Source organism: Harpia harpyja, chromosome 1, assembly GCF_026419915.1.
Source record: "Harpia harpyja isolate bHarHar1 chromosome 1, bHarHar1 primary haplotype, whole genome shotgun sequence".
Classification (NCBI taxonomy): Eukaryota; Metazoa; Chordata; class Aves; order Accipitriformes; family Accipitridae; genus Harpia; species Harpia harpyja.
Window position 1 is genome coordinate 59,863,077 of NC_068940.1, and position 16,194 is coordinate 59,879,270.

General features: G+C 39.6%; 1 protein-coding gene across 3 annotated transcripts in view; it reads right to left on the reverse strand.

Annotated features, from left to right (window-relative positions):
* POU6F2 (POU class 6 homeobox 2) overlaps positions 1-16,194 on the reverse strand; it is a 320,035-nt gene that overhangs the window by 85,789 nt on the left and 218,052 nt on the right. For all 3 annotated transcript variants that reach the window (XM_052796135.1, XM_052796153.1, XM_052796145.1), the window contains exon 5: positions 13,393-13,709. In XM_052796135.1, the coding sequence (XP_052652095.1) occupies positions 13,393-13,709 (317 nt within the window). The remainder of the gene's footprint in view (positions 1-13,392; positions 13,710-16,194) is intronic.

The window sequence follows — 16,194 nt, forward strand, 5'->3', positions numbered from 1 at the left end:
TGCTTCTTTTTCTGCTGACTCCATTCCCCTTTTGACCTGCAGACCCCTCAGATAAATATCCCACGGATATCCTTGTTGTGTTTCAAGACAGAGGGTAGTTTAATGACTTGTGAAAGTGTCTGTTTCAGCCTTTAAATAATTTACATGTTACCATGTTTTCCTCAGTAAACTGTGGTAATCTCCCTTCTAGAAATAATAGGTAAACCATTCTTGTAACTTACACTTTATACAACACTACAGTTAGAAAACAAAAAATGGAATTATCACCTTCTTGACAGGATCATCTCTGCCGAAGAAAAGAATTAGGGTCTTTTGCTAACAGGAAACCTAAAACTTATTACTATGCTTCACTCAGGTATGTGTGAAAAACAAACAAACAAACAAACAAACAAATAAATATAAAAAGGCAGACTTCTCAGCTGCCCACCTCTCAAGTAATAGGGCTGCTCTCGGGACTCACAAGCAACAGCACATCCCAGGGCAAAGCATATGTACAGTTGCCTTCAAAAGCCTTTTATTTTTCTTTTATTTGCTCACTTGGGGTCTGGACAGAAACTTCCTACGGGTCAGACCTGGCTCACAGACCATCAGTTGCATGGCTTTGATCTAAATGTGCTTTACTGCCTCTTCTAGTTTCCTTCTTGCTGGACCACTGACTGATGGTCTACATATGAGGTTTTGTACTTTTCCTACTACTTTCCTTAGTGTGTTTTTACCAATGTAATCCTTAGTATCATTGAACTAGTGTAAATATGAATTGCTTAGAGGACTTATAAAGCACTTATTATAAAGTTTCTTAATGATGATATCTTAATATGCCTATCTGTGAATTTATACATTTAAGAGCTCAGTAGCTCAGATAAACACAGGACATTGTATGAACCTGGCTGGCTTGGTCTGAATTTTGGCATTTGCAAATTGTCAGTTTCCTATGATATAACCTATAGACACGAGCAAGATTCTTCTAAGAAATCCAGGGGTTGAAATCCGTATTTTTGTGCCTTCAAGGGCTAAATAATAATTTCTACAGTTCACATCAATGGGAGTGATTCAACCCTTCTGAAAATTAGATCAATGCTTATTCAAGAGACTAGCATTAGACTTTTGCACAGTATTATTTAATTTTAACTTGTCTACACTCCCTTTGTCCAAAGGCTAATAGAATATAATTACACTAGGCTAGGAAAAAATTGATAATGTTGTAGGCAGCCTTACATTCAAAAATCCCTATTGTCACTTTTCCCCCGATAACTCTGTCAGTGACATACTATTTTATCTCTCAGTCATAATCAAGTGAGATGAAAAATATTCTGAAAAGCAAACGTATGAGGAAACAACAGGAGGTACACATCAACACGAAAGATGCAATGGCCCACCATGCATGTACTAAAGCAAAGGTCTTCATTGCCTTACTATCATAACCATTGGGTTTAAGCCTCTTTTCACAGATGTCAAAGGACATTTTAAATTAGCTTCAACTATTGCATGACCAGGCTTGATTAAGTGATGGTTTCTGCTGAACTTCAGCATGCTGAGTAATACCAACTCTGGGAAGAGTGTAATGGAAAGAAAAAGGACAGGAATTGGAATACATTTGGTGCTTCATTTCTAGCATTTACTCATTCTCCTCAACTCTTGATGTAGCCCAATATCTTCATATCCACTTCTGAACAAGATTTAGGCTACAATAACAAAGGTATATGATGAGCATATTTAACTAGCGCAATACTTTTACACAAATTTAAAAGCACTGCCCCAAGAAGATACAAACCTTTAACTAAATCAGTCCTCTACAACAAAATGGTGATTACATTGGGATAATTTCTGTATATACATAAGCCCTTCATAAATACTTTACTATGCATTCGTTTCATGGCATGGATTTAAGTTTGAGAAGCTTCCCTCTCTTTTTGAAAAATTAATGTGAATGTTTTGGAAAAAAGAAAAAGAAAAGAAAACACACATAAAGAGCATTAAAATTCTGGCTCTCCAGCCCCAGGAGCTGATCTTACACATTTGTAGTTAAGTATGTTAGCAACTCTCAGCTGTTTTGCATTGCCTACAAATTACTGATGTTGATACAAGTTAAGACTGAGTTCTAAAGCTGTTTCTCTTACGAGTGCTTGCTTTTCAACATTTTAAAGTGAAGATGTGAACAAACCTTTGAAAAGTGACTGAATATTTCAATGCCAATATATTTTGCATGTAAAATATAAAAATCTCTGTGTGTTGCATTTGAAATCTGATAAATATTTATTATCAATGCTGTTTGCTTTTAATCTGTTCAGGATATCATTCCTCCAGCTCTTTAGTACTTAAACAAAAATGGCATTTACATTACAATATTGCTTGCCAACAATCTCATTTTCTGGTTTAGTCAGCAGCCTTCATGCTTGATTAGTCTTTAATTATACAAATACCTACATATTAAAAAAGTTTTCTTTTTTCCATACTTTGAGCATGTAATTATTTTCTCTTGCATGCAATAACCTTTAATTTTAGGATTAAGCAACTGATTCTCTTTAGTATGGATGGATTTTTTCAAGTGTTAAAGCAAATTTGGTTATTGTGTTACGAGTAGGAAAATTAACTTTAGGAAAACCTTTCATTAGTGCATTTGACAGCACACTGAGCAGCTGACAGAAACTTCAAAATATTCAATATACTTGAAAACAAAATGGATACCAGTTCTGTGTCCTCTGAAGTCAACAGCAATACTACTCTGAATTCAGCAAGAGAGTGACTGGGGCTATGCAATTCCTCTTTGGAATATTCCTTGCTTTTGTAGTATTAGTGTTACAGCAGTACCTAGAAGCCCAATGCAAGATCAAGGCCTCATTGCATTATACCAAAAAACTGTAAAAGTTTGCAGTCTAAAGAGATCAAACAATGGTGGGAGAATCAACAAAAGAACAGAAAGACAAAGTGACATGCCAGTCAGTGACAGAGCTGGGACTGCAGTCTGGTGCTCCTGACTCCAACCACCCATTTACTAGAGCATTTTGCTTCCTGATGCAAATTATTTTTCAAATGTGAATAAGGTAAGCAAAGGCATAACTATATAATGAGATTAGACCTAAATATGCAGATTGTATGTGGCAGTAAAAGAACTCCCTCCCCTCCTTTCCCTGCAGTTTTTACTCATGAGAGCATGGACTGCCAAGTTTGGGTCTACAGGACTGACATATGTTGTCTCTATACCTGCTTGTACATTTGAAGTACCAGTGATTTCCCCCTAGACATACTCTTTGAATGTCTATGGGGAAAACATCAAGGATTTTTAGAATGGCTTGGTTTTCTCAAGTTTTGTTTATTTTTATATTTGTTTTACATGAACTGAAAGTTCTGTCAGACACATTCTGATTGCATGGAGAACATATTTCGTAGTCAGAAGACAGTTAAAAAAAAGGAAGCTGTAATTCTATAAAGTTGGGGAGGGAGAAGAGGGGAAACCTTCCTAATGGCATATTGAGCTTGCTCCTGTCTCATTTGAGAGCTATGAGAAACCTCCTGCCAACTTCCCTAGTAGTAGTGTTAGGTCTCGTTATAAAGTGAAAAGTTGCAGACAGAGGTAGGACAGAAATTCACACAGCATCTTATTCCAGAGTGGTGATCAGTGTTACAATTTCAACCTTTCACAGTGCCAATCCTTCTGGGTTTTCTGTGTCTCTCTCCCAGTGGAAAAGGTCAGTAGGAATTAAGGCATTATGAATAACAAAGACATTGTTTTTCTCCCCTCTCCTTCTCCCAACATTTTCCTTTTCCTCCCTAAAATCAGGCCCTATCCCTGAGGAATTATACAGAAGCTGCACCCTCAGATGAATCCTGGGAAGGTGGTTGACTTCTCCTTACTTGCCCCTATCTGGACCTTGATCCAGTACAGCCCCAGTCCTCATCATCTGCCCCCCTGGCCCATAGCCCACGGAGCACCCATGTGTTGGCAGCTCTGCTTGGCACTCTGCGAGGTGTCCCCCACCACCTGGGGAAAGGTCAAGAGGAGATCAGCCCTCTACCACCTCCTGTCATGTTCCAGCTGGAACCAGCATTCCACAAGGATAGCACTGCCCAAACTGGGAGGAGAGCAAGAAGAGACAGAGACAGCACTCCAGCTGGGTTTGGCTATCCAAATGGGATTATAAGGTCACTATGGTGAAAATCATAAGAACATTAGCAACTAAGAATTTTTATATCACTTGTTATCACATTCATTCAGAATCATCTTCTGATACCAATTTATTGGCCATCACTACTACAGAGCACCGCTCTGTACTGTGACTGGGCCCATATTTTAGGGTTTTCCTTATAGCATCTGTATGTTTGCTAAGAGCCTAGGATCCTTCCAGGTCTGACTGCCTCCCTGATGCTTTTTACAAGCATATAGGTATTTCTTAAGAGGTATACAAAGATATTGCAGCAGTGATTGCTGCTTTAAACAATCTCAGCTCCTTTAATAACCAAAATGCACCATCATCATTCCTTTAGTAAAAGGGATAATCCTAGCAATATATGATATGCTATTTTCATACGTCAGTTTTTCTTTTCTGGAAACTCAGCTTTGCCTTCCAATCTCTTTTACAAACATAACCTAGTTTGGTTCTCCAACTGGAAGCCTCACAGGATATTTGGTCATGTCTAAGCTATCAGAAATAAGTCAAATTCCTGTCCTGCAGGAAATTCTTCTAATTTAAGATCTAATTTCTGATGCAAATGCAGATGAAAGATGCAATATTGAAATGTTTCAGCAAACAAAAAATTGCATTTGAAAATGGTGAAGTATTTCAGCCGATTTCAAATCATCACCATGAATTATAATGTTTTCAATTTCTTTTGTTAAATCACTATTTTTTAGGCAATTCAATGTAATAAATTGTTTGTATACAACTTAAGCTGATTTTAAACAAAAGCTATCCTTGGTTCTTTCCATTTCCTAGGCCTAAAATAGAAAATTAAAATGAAATTTGGGGCAGGAGAGAAACCAACTTTGTGGAATTACATCATTGTTGGAAAAGAAAAATCACTTAGAAAATTCCTGATCAGTTTAAGGTACTACAGTATCAAAAAAAAAAATTTGGGCGTATTTTAAATGTAAGACAATTTTCTTTTTCTGAGACTCACAGCGCTCATCTACTTTCATGTTCTCTTTCCTTTACTTCATTTCCTTTCTCAGCTGGTGGCAAATATCTTCATTTCTTGACTTTTTCCTGGATCAGCAGCAAAAAATACAGTGGTGCTACAAGATGGGTTGTCCTAAAAATCTTTCAAACCTTGCTGGTGGAACGAATACTAGGAAGCTTGCAGAAGACTTCTCTTCCAGATGAAAATTTTATGGTGGGGCCCCTTAAGACCCACAACCTATCTCCTTCTAATATGGATTCAACCAGTGATTTGTATGTTTGGTTTTTTTTAAAAAAAGGTTATAGTAGAATGTAGTATATCTGAAGTACATAATTTAAAAATAAATTTTAGGATCATCACATTTGTAAGAGACCAAGTCTGACTGTTGATTTCCTACCTGCTAGGACATGCCTTCTCATGTGCTACTATATACCCATTTGCTTAAATGATCCTAATTTCCTCATATCCTAACCCACTAGGAGCTCTTAGAAATACACATTTTCTGACTTATGCCTGAGGTGGTAACCTCTGCCCTTTTAATTTTCCAATTTCCACATAATTAATTGTTGGTTACTTCAAACAAAAGTAGAAGGTTGGTGGAGAAAGGGGAAAAATGAAACGAGGGATTTGGAAAGCTCATGTTTCCAGTGCGACCCCTTGGATAAAAGGATATTTTTTTTCTTTTGCCTAATTTGTTTCTAGTTGCAGCACTAAGGTCAGAATAAGCCAAGAGAATGAATGGAATAAACGTCCTGATGGGCTGCCCGAAGCTGCCTGGTGTTACGGATCAGCATAAAACCAGCTCTCTTTCCTCTGCCTGGGCCGATGTAACTCACTGGAGTGGCAAATTACATCAGACCTACAGCTGTAACCCGACATTATGATTAATTTGATCAGTAATTTCTCCTGTTTTTCATTTTAATCGGTGTGACTATTCTGCTGTGGCAGGTCTTTCAGATCTAATTAAGATAAATTTCAGAGTAAAAGACTTGGCAGAATTTTCGAGTCAAATCCGAGCGTCAAGTGTGAAGACCTGCAGCACCAGTCAATCAATTTCCAGTAAAGACGGCAGGCTGTAACTCAGCAATCAACCCATTAACACTTAAGCAAATTTCATAATCTCCAGGCCTGTGCTTAGTCACTCTCTCAAAACATTCTGGCTACCAATAAAAAAGAGAAAGTATTACTATTTTTTTAAATACCTGCTCTAAACTGCCTCTACTAAAACCACCAACAGAATCCACAAATGGACACTCTGATAGATCTCAGCAATACTGCTAAAAAAAGGCTTAATTTTGGACTTTAAAATACAGTCTGGAGTGGCTTTTTTTTTTTTTTTTTTTTTTAGGCAGTACCTAGAAGCTGAGCAACCTCTTTTAGGTGCTTCTTTGTACAAGGAGCCTTGAATGATATAACATCAGGGCTATACCACTTCCAGAACATTGCTCCTCAATCAGATTCAACAAGCCCACTAGGTTCTCTGTGTTCACTTGGTCCACTGGCTTCCAAGTAGAAGAATTTTTTTCCCACAGAACTAGAAACTAGTGATGACTTGCAATTTTTTTCTTTTTTTTTTTTTTTTGCTTTATTACAAAGGGGTGAGGGGTATGAAAAATAGGGGGAAATAAAGTAATGTTTTGGGATATTGTCTACTTCCCTGAAAATTTTTGGAAATATGAGTGCAAAGAGAAATTAAGAGAAATGAATGCTAGCAAAACAGATCCACTGGATTTAAAAGAGTATCCGAGGGGCTGTGTCAATTTTTTCTGTCCCTAAGATCCCCAAGGGTCCTCCTCTCTGCCTAGAGAGGCTTTGGAAATAGAAGAGCTTATGGGACATGGATATTTTCCCTAATTTTTCCTGGGAGGATATTATTTATTTATTTCCCCATTTATTAAATACTTCAGTTGCTTTAGGGAGTTTATTAAATGCTCCCATTTCAGGAGCCAGAGCTTGCTAGGCAAACAGTTCCACTTTCCTCTCCTTCAGAGAATTCTCTAGCAAATGGTTTCCTATATTAGCCTCAGCTTCTGCCCCTTGGGTGCTAATAATGCCAGTTGTTTTGCTCGAAGATTAATTTCCTTTACTTTAAATGTGAGTCAGACACCAGTACTCCTTGTGCTTCTGAAAATAGTAACACTTGCAGAGTATATTTGGATGGACCAGGCAGCCAGTGCTCCAGCTGAGAGAATGTTTCCTCAGGGAATGAAGAGACTTGCTTATAAAGTCTCTTTGAGAACCCTTAAACATCTCTTTGCTCTGTTTAAATGCAGTATTCAGCAGCTTTACAGTGTGAAGTCCCAATGCCTCAAAGACCCCAAAAAGCAGTGAGCTTCTGGGAGAAGGAAGACAGCTGAGGAGGAGATCTGAAACCCTACTCAGTCCTGTGGGTGGATGCAGTCTTACACATAACTGAAACTAGTCTTTCTGTGGAAATTATGCCCATGCATCTCCACGTAGACATGAAGGGTAGCAGCCCTCAGACAAGCTAGCCGTGCCAGGAAACCAGCTTGCGTGTCTCTGCCCTGTGCACTGGGGCCAGGGAGCATGGTACAGCACAGTGCAGAGACACCTGAGCGTCCAGCTAGGACAAACTGCCATCTTGCCTTATCAGAGTGGCCTAGACGGTGGCAGACCCAGAAAGGGTGAGGAGGATCATGGAAGTGCCCAGAAGAGGTGAGAAGAGAAGAAGAAAGGAGGCCCTGGATGCACCGAAACTCAAAGCCAACAATTTCTCAAGCAAGGTTCAAGTTTGTGAACAGTAATGTCTGTGTGGTTCACAGAACTACTGTAGTGCCAGAAGGAAGAGCACAAAAACAAAAGGAAGGGACCTGAATCACAATAGCATTTGCAATGGGTAATAGCATGTGTGTGTGTGTGGTACATCAGTATGACCATGACTTTCCAGCTAGTGGAAATTTTTACACAAGTGCTTGCCTCTTCCACTCATGAAATCACCTTTATCAACCCTCAAAAATAACTGAAATACTGTGAGAATACTCAGAAATTCAAAACTGTCAGTAGAACAAGATGTTCAAATCTTTCTGGACCTGATTCAAATGAGCAGGGGATGAAATATGCAAAATATTCTCAACAGTTCACCAAGCTCAACTCAATTTAGCTGAGTGTAGGGGAGTTTCCATGCTATTAGTTTAGAGCTGAGACCTAGGTCTTGCCAGTACCTCCTGGAAATCCACCTAAGATCAGCACTTCAACAGGCTCACTCTAATCAGCTGGTGGGCATGAACCTTCCTGAATAAATGTCCGCTGTACGTGTCTATATTATCTATTGCCTTGTGATGTGCAATATCTCACTCCCTACTGAAACCAAAAATCAGGAAATTTTGGAAAATGTGTTCAAAGCACTGCATTTGCTCACTGTTTATAAAATATTTCTTTGTCAAACTGATTGCTAAGTAACTTGAGAACAGATTCAGTCATACATTGCACAGTATCATATGCAGGAAGAAGGCTAGATAATTTTAGCAAACCAAAAAAACCCCTCAGTGGGATTACTGGTGTCATAATCTTGATCAAGTTTTCCTGATCTCAGGATTCAATAAGCATGAGAAAAATACAGCAGGTCTTGGATGTGAACACAGACATAAAGACAGCCCATGACTATAGGCCTTGCAAACTTATCCCAGCTGCCTTCCTCAAACAGACACTTGGTTCTTTCTTCTGTATCTTAAATATATGTAAATTTATCAAAGTGTCACTAAACACTGAGATTTCTTTAACATAGATTTTTCATTAATGAGAAGCTAACCAGTGAATGAAGTTGTGGGGGAAGGGGAAGGGAAAGGGCGGTTTGGTTTTTGTGACTGTTGGAGCCTCAGGCATCTGTGGACACATTCTCTCTCATTTACAGTGAGTGTTTCAGCCTTTCTGCTTTTCTTTTCTCCTTTGTTATAAAAGTGTTGAGGTTCCAAATACATTATTTAAGATTAGTATGAAAATTTAATCTGAAAGAGGTTCTGGTTTTGCTATCCTAGAGTTTGCTGTTACTTGGAAGATTTTTCTGCTGTTGTCATCTCCTCACTTCCCTTCTTCCCTCCTTTTATTATTGTTTTTTTCTCACTCATCATCTTCCATCAGCTGCAGTTGTTGTAGGTAGGCTTCTATGACAAAAAGGTGCTTTAGGAAAGAGTTCTGAAAACGGTCAGAATAATTTTACAGTGGGGCAATCCCTGGGGGATTTCCTGTTTGTCTGTTCCTATTCGCACATGAACAGAACAGTAGAAATCATTGGGAATTCTTCTATTCCTATAGTGTAGCTCTCCCTTTGTAGATCTAGCTGTGGGTACGTTCATCTTATCCATAGTGCTAAAACATACAGCGAGTGTCAGCACCAGAAGCTAACCTCCATTTGGAGCCAGTTAAATATATGTTGCTGATACAAAGTGCCTTATTCTGGTAGTCAAGCAGAATAATTGGCTCCTTAGTACTTGGCTCATCTGATTTTATACAGCATATAATCAAGATCTTATGGCTCCAGAAATTTAATTGAATGGAAACCCTGTAAGAGGTGCTAACTATGCTTTGAAGTTGCAACATGCTGACCATTCAAGAACCTGTGTAATTTGCCATGTAATAACACTAAACATTCACAGGAGAAGCTTATTTGGAGAAGTGTATTTTCCCAGAAGTAAAAGCTTCGAAGTCCCTGATATGCAACAACAGACAGGTTGTCTTTCACCTCTGGATTCCTTTGTCTCAATCAATTGATGCAATGAAAATAAAAATCAGACTACCATTATCTATATGAGGAATTTCACCATTTTAAAATGAAGGGATGAAAGTCTTCCATCATCTACCTGACCCACCACCTCCTGAAATACAGCTCTGCTTTGGAAAATTCTCCTCTTGTTTGTTGCCTTTTGCAAATCAGCGATGACTCTGGTTCTGCAGTGTTTTGCTTTTACCAGTGTAAATCTAGAGCATCATCACTAATGTCAGCACAGAATCCAGGCCCTGGAACCTAAAGTGAGGTTTTTCATCTTTCTACACAATCATTAAAAGACTTCCTAAAAATAATAGTTTTGTAACTACAATCCAGCCCACTGAACTGAGTAAAGAATAGTGATAAAATTAGAGCAGAGTATTACAGAATAATCTGACAAGAATCGTTCTGAGACTTTTAGCTGGTGTACACTGCACCGGTATTATTAATTTCTGATCAGCTAGCAAAAGTACCTCACCCAGGTATACATAAGCAAGTCACTTTCATTTAATTTGCCTTCTGAAGGACATGACAGCATCTGTACATTTTGAGATGTAATTGCTGTTATCCTTCAGAGTTTTTTGAAACAAACACAATCATCCTCCTGAATTACTGACTTTCCATGACAATTTTTTGAGGTTGCATTGTTCTAAACTAATATCTTTCAGACAGATCCTGAATAATGTAAGAGGATAAAGCCCACATGAAAAAATCAAGAATTCAGAAATGAAATTTAAGCTGTCAAACTTTAACTTAGTTGATCTTTATTCCCTTAATATTCTTCAAACAAAACCCATTTCATTCTAGTTCATAAAGAACATTACCTTAGAGGCCATAATATCTCTGAATTTTGTTCTAGGTCGATTTTTAAGTTAAAGCATTAGACATTAAAAAAAATCCACATTCTAAGTAGCTATTATGAACTGGATATATGAACTGCTGTGAAACGTGTGCTCCCTCCTTTTTTTTTTCTTTTTTTTTTTTTATGTTTGTGCAGAAGAAAAAAATTTCAGATCCAGTCCTCAAGCTAGATGTACGGGGGTAAAACACCTTTTCTCTGCAGGGTTTAGAATGCAAAGACAAATTTCATAGAGATCTTACCACTGCTCTGCTTCAGAAAAGTACCCAAACACATCCTTCAACCATATATAAAGTGCAACAGCAGTTCCTCTAGAAATATTTCTGAGTGTCACTTGTTTGCATATTAAAGAGTCTCACCATTCTCAGCAATATGACAGAGCATGTTTCAAGTTCTTCAGTATTTCTTAGGGAAGCTTAAGAAGTATTACACTTGCTGTAGAAATGCTGTAGAAATAGCTAGAAGGCCAAACTAATGGCCCTACACACATCACTAAGGTGAGGCCTGAAGTACCATCCTGAATTCTGGCTTCTCTTCTGGATGTCAGCACACAGCGTATTTGTATCTGTGAACAAACTTTGGGTTTTCATGGCTATTTAAATGGCAAGAATCAGAGAGGAAAGAACATTAAAAATACTTATCCCCCAATGTATTACTAACTCTTTAATGTTGAGCCAGAGCTGACAGCTAATGACTTCTAATTCTGAAAGTGTCCCAGTCACGCAGCTGGCTTAGCAGTACTGGCTGAGCTCAGCCCAGTGGGAATGCCAGACCTCTCATGCTAGTGTCTTTCATTAACTCTAATCTCAGTTCCTAAAAGGTTTAGGGGACAGTGTTTGAACTAAAACCACCTCAGAGTACCTCGTTCCCTCCTTCCACTTCTGTTGAGTCTGCCACATCCAGACTGCCCTCAGAAGGGTAGTTGTGAAGATAAGCATGCTAAAGAGAGCAATGTGCCAAGGTACCTCCATGAAAACATTGACATTGGCACCTCCCGTGCAAGGAATTATTGGTTTTACTTACTTTTATTGTACTTCTGCAAGTGAGATGTGACCCTGGAGAGCTAACAGTAGAAAGTGCTTCTACTGGCCTGTACCTGTAGGTCACAGATGAGACTGGAAGTACTCCAATTCAGTTGAGATTCACATTGGGACCAGAGGCTGTATGAGAGCTAAGACTTCAGATTCAGCCTTAGTACAACCCTCCTGAGGTATGTTCACTGAGATAATCCAACTTCCTCCCTACCCCAACGCTAACTTATGTGTGCATTTGCTTTGTTTGGAAAACTGAATGCCTTTTGAAGCACAATATTTAGCAGGCAGTTTTATCAACTTATAGCATATACAGTTAGTGTCCATACATTACAGCTGTACTAAGACAATAAAATGTAACAGAAGCTCCTCTGGAAATATTCCTGTCTGTCAATAATCTGCATACTAAAGAGTCCCAAAGCACTCACTAGCATGATAGACTGGGCGTTAAGTGGTGCCTAAGTAACCCTTAAGACAATACACAGAAGAAGCTCTAGGAACATTATGCTCTACTATAAGAAAAAGCTCAGGAAGCAAGGACACCTCTCTTGTGGACTTTTAAGTCTATTATCTAAACCATTAAAAAATCAGATTTGATGCAATTTAGTTGAAGCTCAGATTAATGCAGGTTTGACTGGCCACATGGCAAACACAGCTTCTTGTAAACCAATTCCCTTAATTGTTTGAAAAAGGATTTTTTAATTACTAAGCTAATGCAGTTTAATTTCTGCAGGAAATGGAGCCGAATCCATCAGTGTGGATAAAACCTTTAAAGTGGGGTCTCAAAATTTAGAGAATAAAGTGAATAGAGACGTTGCTGGTTTCTAAGTGCAGTTCCACTGCCCAGTTAAAGACACTCTGCTCACTTCACAGACTACCCTGGTGTTTATTCAGACTCATACTTGTGGGTACTGTCAAAGCTGTTCTTGCAGGACGTGAATATAGCATGACATATGTAGTGCGAGAAAACCCAAGTATAAGAAATTAGGACCACTGGATCAGAGCTCTTCTGTTTCTGCCCGGGAATTCCAAGACAGGCAGAGCCCAGCATTAGTGTAGGTGCCACAGCTGTTGGTCTATTAAAAAACATCTGTGTCATTGGAGTGAGCATCTAGGAAAGGCATTAACTGGCATTCTTAGCTTTGGAATATATACTGAGACTCTTAACAGAAGTATTTGATTCTTAGCAGGATAAACACTGGGACTGTGATTTCAAGAGGAAGGATAACCCATCCATCCCTTGCACACATCCACCAGCAGAAGCTTTCTTTCTTTTAGGAACAGTCAGGATCATCTGCTAATGAACAGCTAACTTTGCTGTCCTCATAAGTTACCACAAAGGGTGAATGACTGCTGGACGAATGCCATTTGCAAAGGGCACATGCTGAATCCATGGAAAAAATTAGATCATTTTCTATGGGTTATATGATATGGACTTTAAAAGCAAAAGAGGAGCAGACTAGGACCATCATTAGTTATGCTTTTCTGGCTTATCAGGCCTTTTAGCTGTTCTAAGCTGCATGCCTTAAGGATTAACTAATACGAGGTAGAATTTCTCAGCCTGTATGGTCAGAAGGTGTAACCTTCACTTGATTTCCCCTTGCAGGGGGAGAGTATGCACTTTCTGTTGTTAGACCGTTAGAGACTTGTACATAGCGTCCTACCTGCAATGGATTTGGTGAAGTAAGAGGAGATGGAAGGCCATGCCCTGGTGACTGGCTAGGTTTCTGGGGGGAGCTGGAGGACTGTGGGGCTGGAGGCGGTTGGCTCTGGCTCTGGGCCTGTGTTTGGTTCTGCTGTGGTGGTGCTGACGGCTGTGGCTGCTGGGGTGGCTGTGGAGTCTGTGCCTGCTGACCTTGCTGCTGCTGCTGGCTTTGCTGCTGCTGCTGTTGCTGCTGCTGACCTTGTTGCTGCTGCTGTTGATGCTGGAGCTGCTGAAGATGCTGAAGCTGTTGAAGCTGGGAGTTCAGGGATGAGGTAGCTGTGAATTGAAGAGAGGGAAGGGAGTTATGTAGGTTTCAGTAATACCTACTGTACTAAAAATATTCTGGATTAAATTCTTATTCTGTTACATTGTGGGGCATACTGCCCACTGAGGTCAACTGGCCTCAGACTTCAGGTTGTGGCATGAAACACATTCCCATCAATAACAGCCTGTGGTTCTGCCAGTGCAGTTCTGTGGTAAGAGTTGGACTTCACTGGAGGCAATGAAAACAAACCTTTGGAAGGGCTACACCTCTGGCACAGGACAGGCATCAGAGCTGACCAGCAGCCTTTGCTCAGACAAGCTTACCAGTGAAGCCAATGGAAATTTGAAAAAATGGAAGCCTGCCTAGAGAAGAGGCGAACAGGATGCCACTGTACACAGCATAGCAAGAACTTAACATGAACTGGTGTGGTTATATAAAGGAGGAGAAAACCATAGTTGTAAAATAAAGGATGCTCTGAAAAGAGCTTTGTCTTGTCTTTATACAGCAGATGTCAGGAAATAAAACACTCAGCTGTAAAATTTCTTGTGCAATGAATACGTAGCAAAAATACCCGATAAAATGTGTGTGCCTTTGAAATTAGCACTGCTCCTTATCATTCACATCTAAAAGCTGTAAAGTTCCTCTTATGAAATAGGGTGCACTTGCACTGCTCACTTACTCCTGGCAGTAAAGGTCTGTCATATTTTGCTAGCATGTGCTCCAAATGTGAGGCTTGGAAACCAGTGGCTCACATCAACCTGCTGGCACAGAGAAGCAAACTTTATCTCCCAGAGACACTTTCAAATTGACTAGGGCATTCATTAAATTCAGGAAGGCAAGAAGTATGCCACAAGGATGTCACCAAGGAAGAACAGCTTTAAGCAGCAGCCAGAACATCACAGGAACCTGATACTTTCTGGTGTTATGCCCTGAATAAGTCACCTGGGTCTCCAGCCTCACCCACTTTAATCAACATCTTAGGGGTTGTGGTAGACAGCTGTAAGATCCCAAGAGGAATGGCTTACAAGGTCATTGCACTATTTTGCACTCTGTATACTGCTTTGCCAACACCACTCTGTATTCTAATTTCCATCAGCAGAAGCCAAAGTAAACTAGGAATGAATCAAATTTGTTATTTCTAAAATGGCATTCAGATTTCATGGCCAGAAACTCTGTTCACCAAGTTATTTGTGGATTGGCAGATAAAGCCAAGTCATCTCTACTTTCTTTTCATGCCAACATCCCTATTTCAGCTTTCTAGATGTCTATGCCCTGGGGATGAACCTGAGGTCTTGGTATGACTTATGAAATCAATGAGCCATGAACTGGAATAAGCAAAGAAAGAAGAATAGAAAACAGAGAAAGATGAGGCAGAATGGGTAAGCCAGTATAGGCTTTATGAAGGAAAAGTAAAAGGCTTGGCAGGAAGAGCTGTTGGTCATCCATTCCTATAATCATAGCTGCTCTAAATTTTCTTTCACCAGAGGCAGGAATCAAGCTACAAATATGCCTTTACAAGAATTATAGTCATGTATGTGACTTCAACAAAGAACCTGAATAATGCAGAGGAGGACTGGTAACACCAATATATTTCCATCAGGAAAGTTCCTGATGGAAGTTTTGTGTTTCAACATAAAGCAGAGTGACCACCAGATTAAAAACATGCATGGTATTTCATGCAAAAGAAATCAGCCTGGAGAAGTAAGGGTACACTCCCATCAACTCCATGATCAGAACTCGTATCTAAATGCCCAAAAGCCAAGAGGGTAGTAAGTGGAAATATAATCTAAGGCATATGAAAACAAAGAATGGAGAAGGTGTGTATACAAGAAAGCAACTGCACAGACAAATACTAACCATAGCGTGAAGCACCTCAGATAGCAAGGAATACTATTCACCAGTTCCATCTGTAGGTATGTACTCTGAGGCGGAAAGACCCTTCCCATTCCCATGAGGAAAAAACTAATCTAGACCAGCTCTTTATCTTGTGCAGGCCATTTCCTCACCTGTGATAGCTTAGCAGTCTGGACAAACCTTTGATAACCAGAACCAAGACTGCAAATACAACATGCCCTTACTGTTTCCACAGACTCCAGTATAGAAATTAATGCAAAGATGCCCTACAGAAGCATAACTTGTAATACACGCAGCTCATAGAGAGGAATGAGGGACCGTTTTATATCCTATGTGCACAACTGGACAGGAAGAGACAAAACTTTCTCTATAGCAAACTATAGTGGGGGTTTTTGTACTGCAATGCTCCCCAAACCCTTTTGCTCCCACAGGGCACTCTTAAAGGCCACAGCTTGGAAGAATGGATTTGTCAGAATGCCATACGTTGTATGCAGGGCACTGGGGACAGGCATGTAGTAGGGGGACAACCAAAAGCATTCAAGGTGGAGGAGAAGCCATCTACTGCAACATTTTTGGAGCACAGAACATGTTTGGCTCCTGGAGGTATGCCTTTCAGCTAGAATTTGGAAAATATGGCCAATA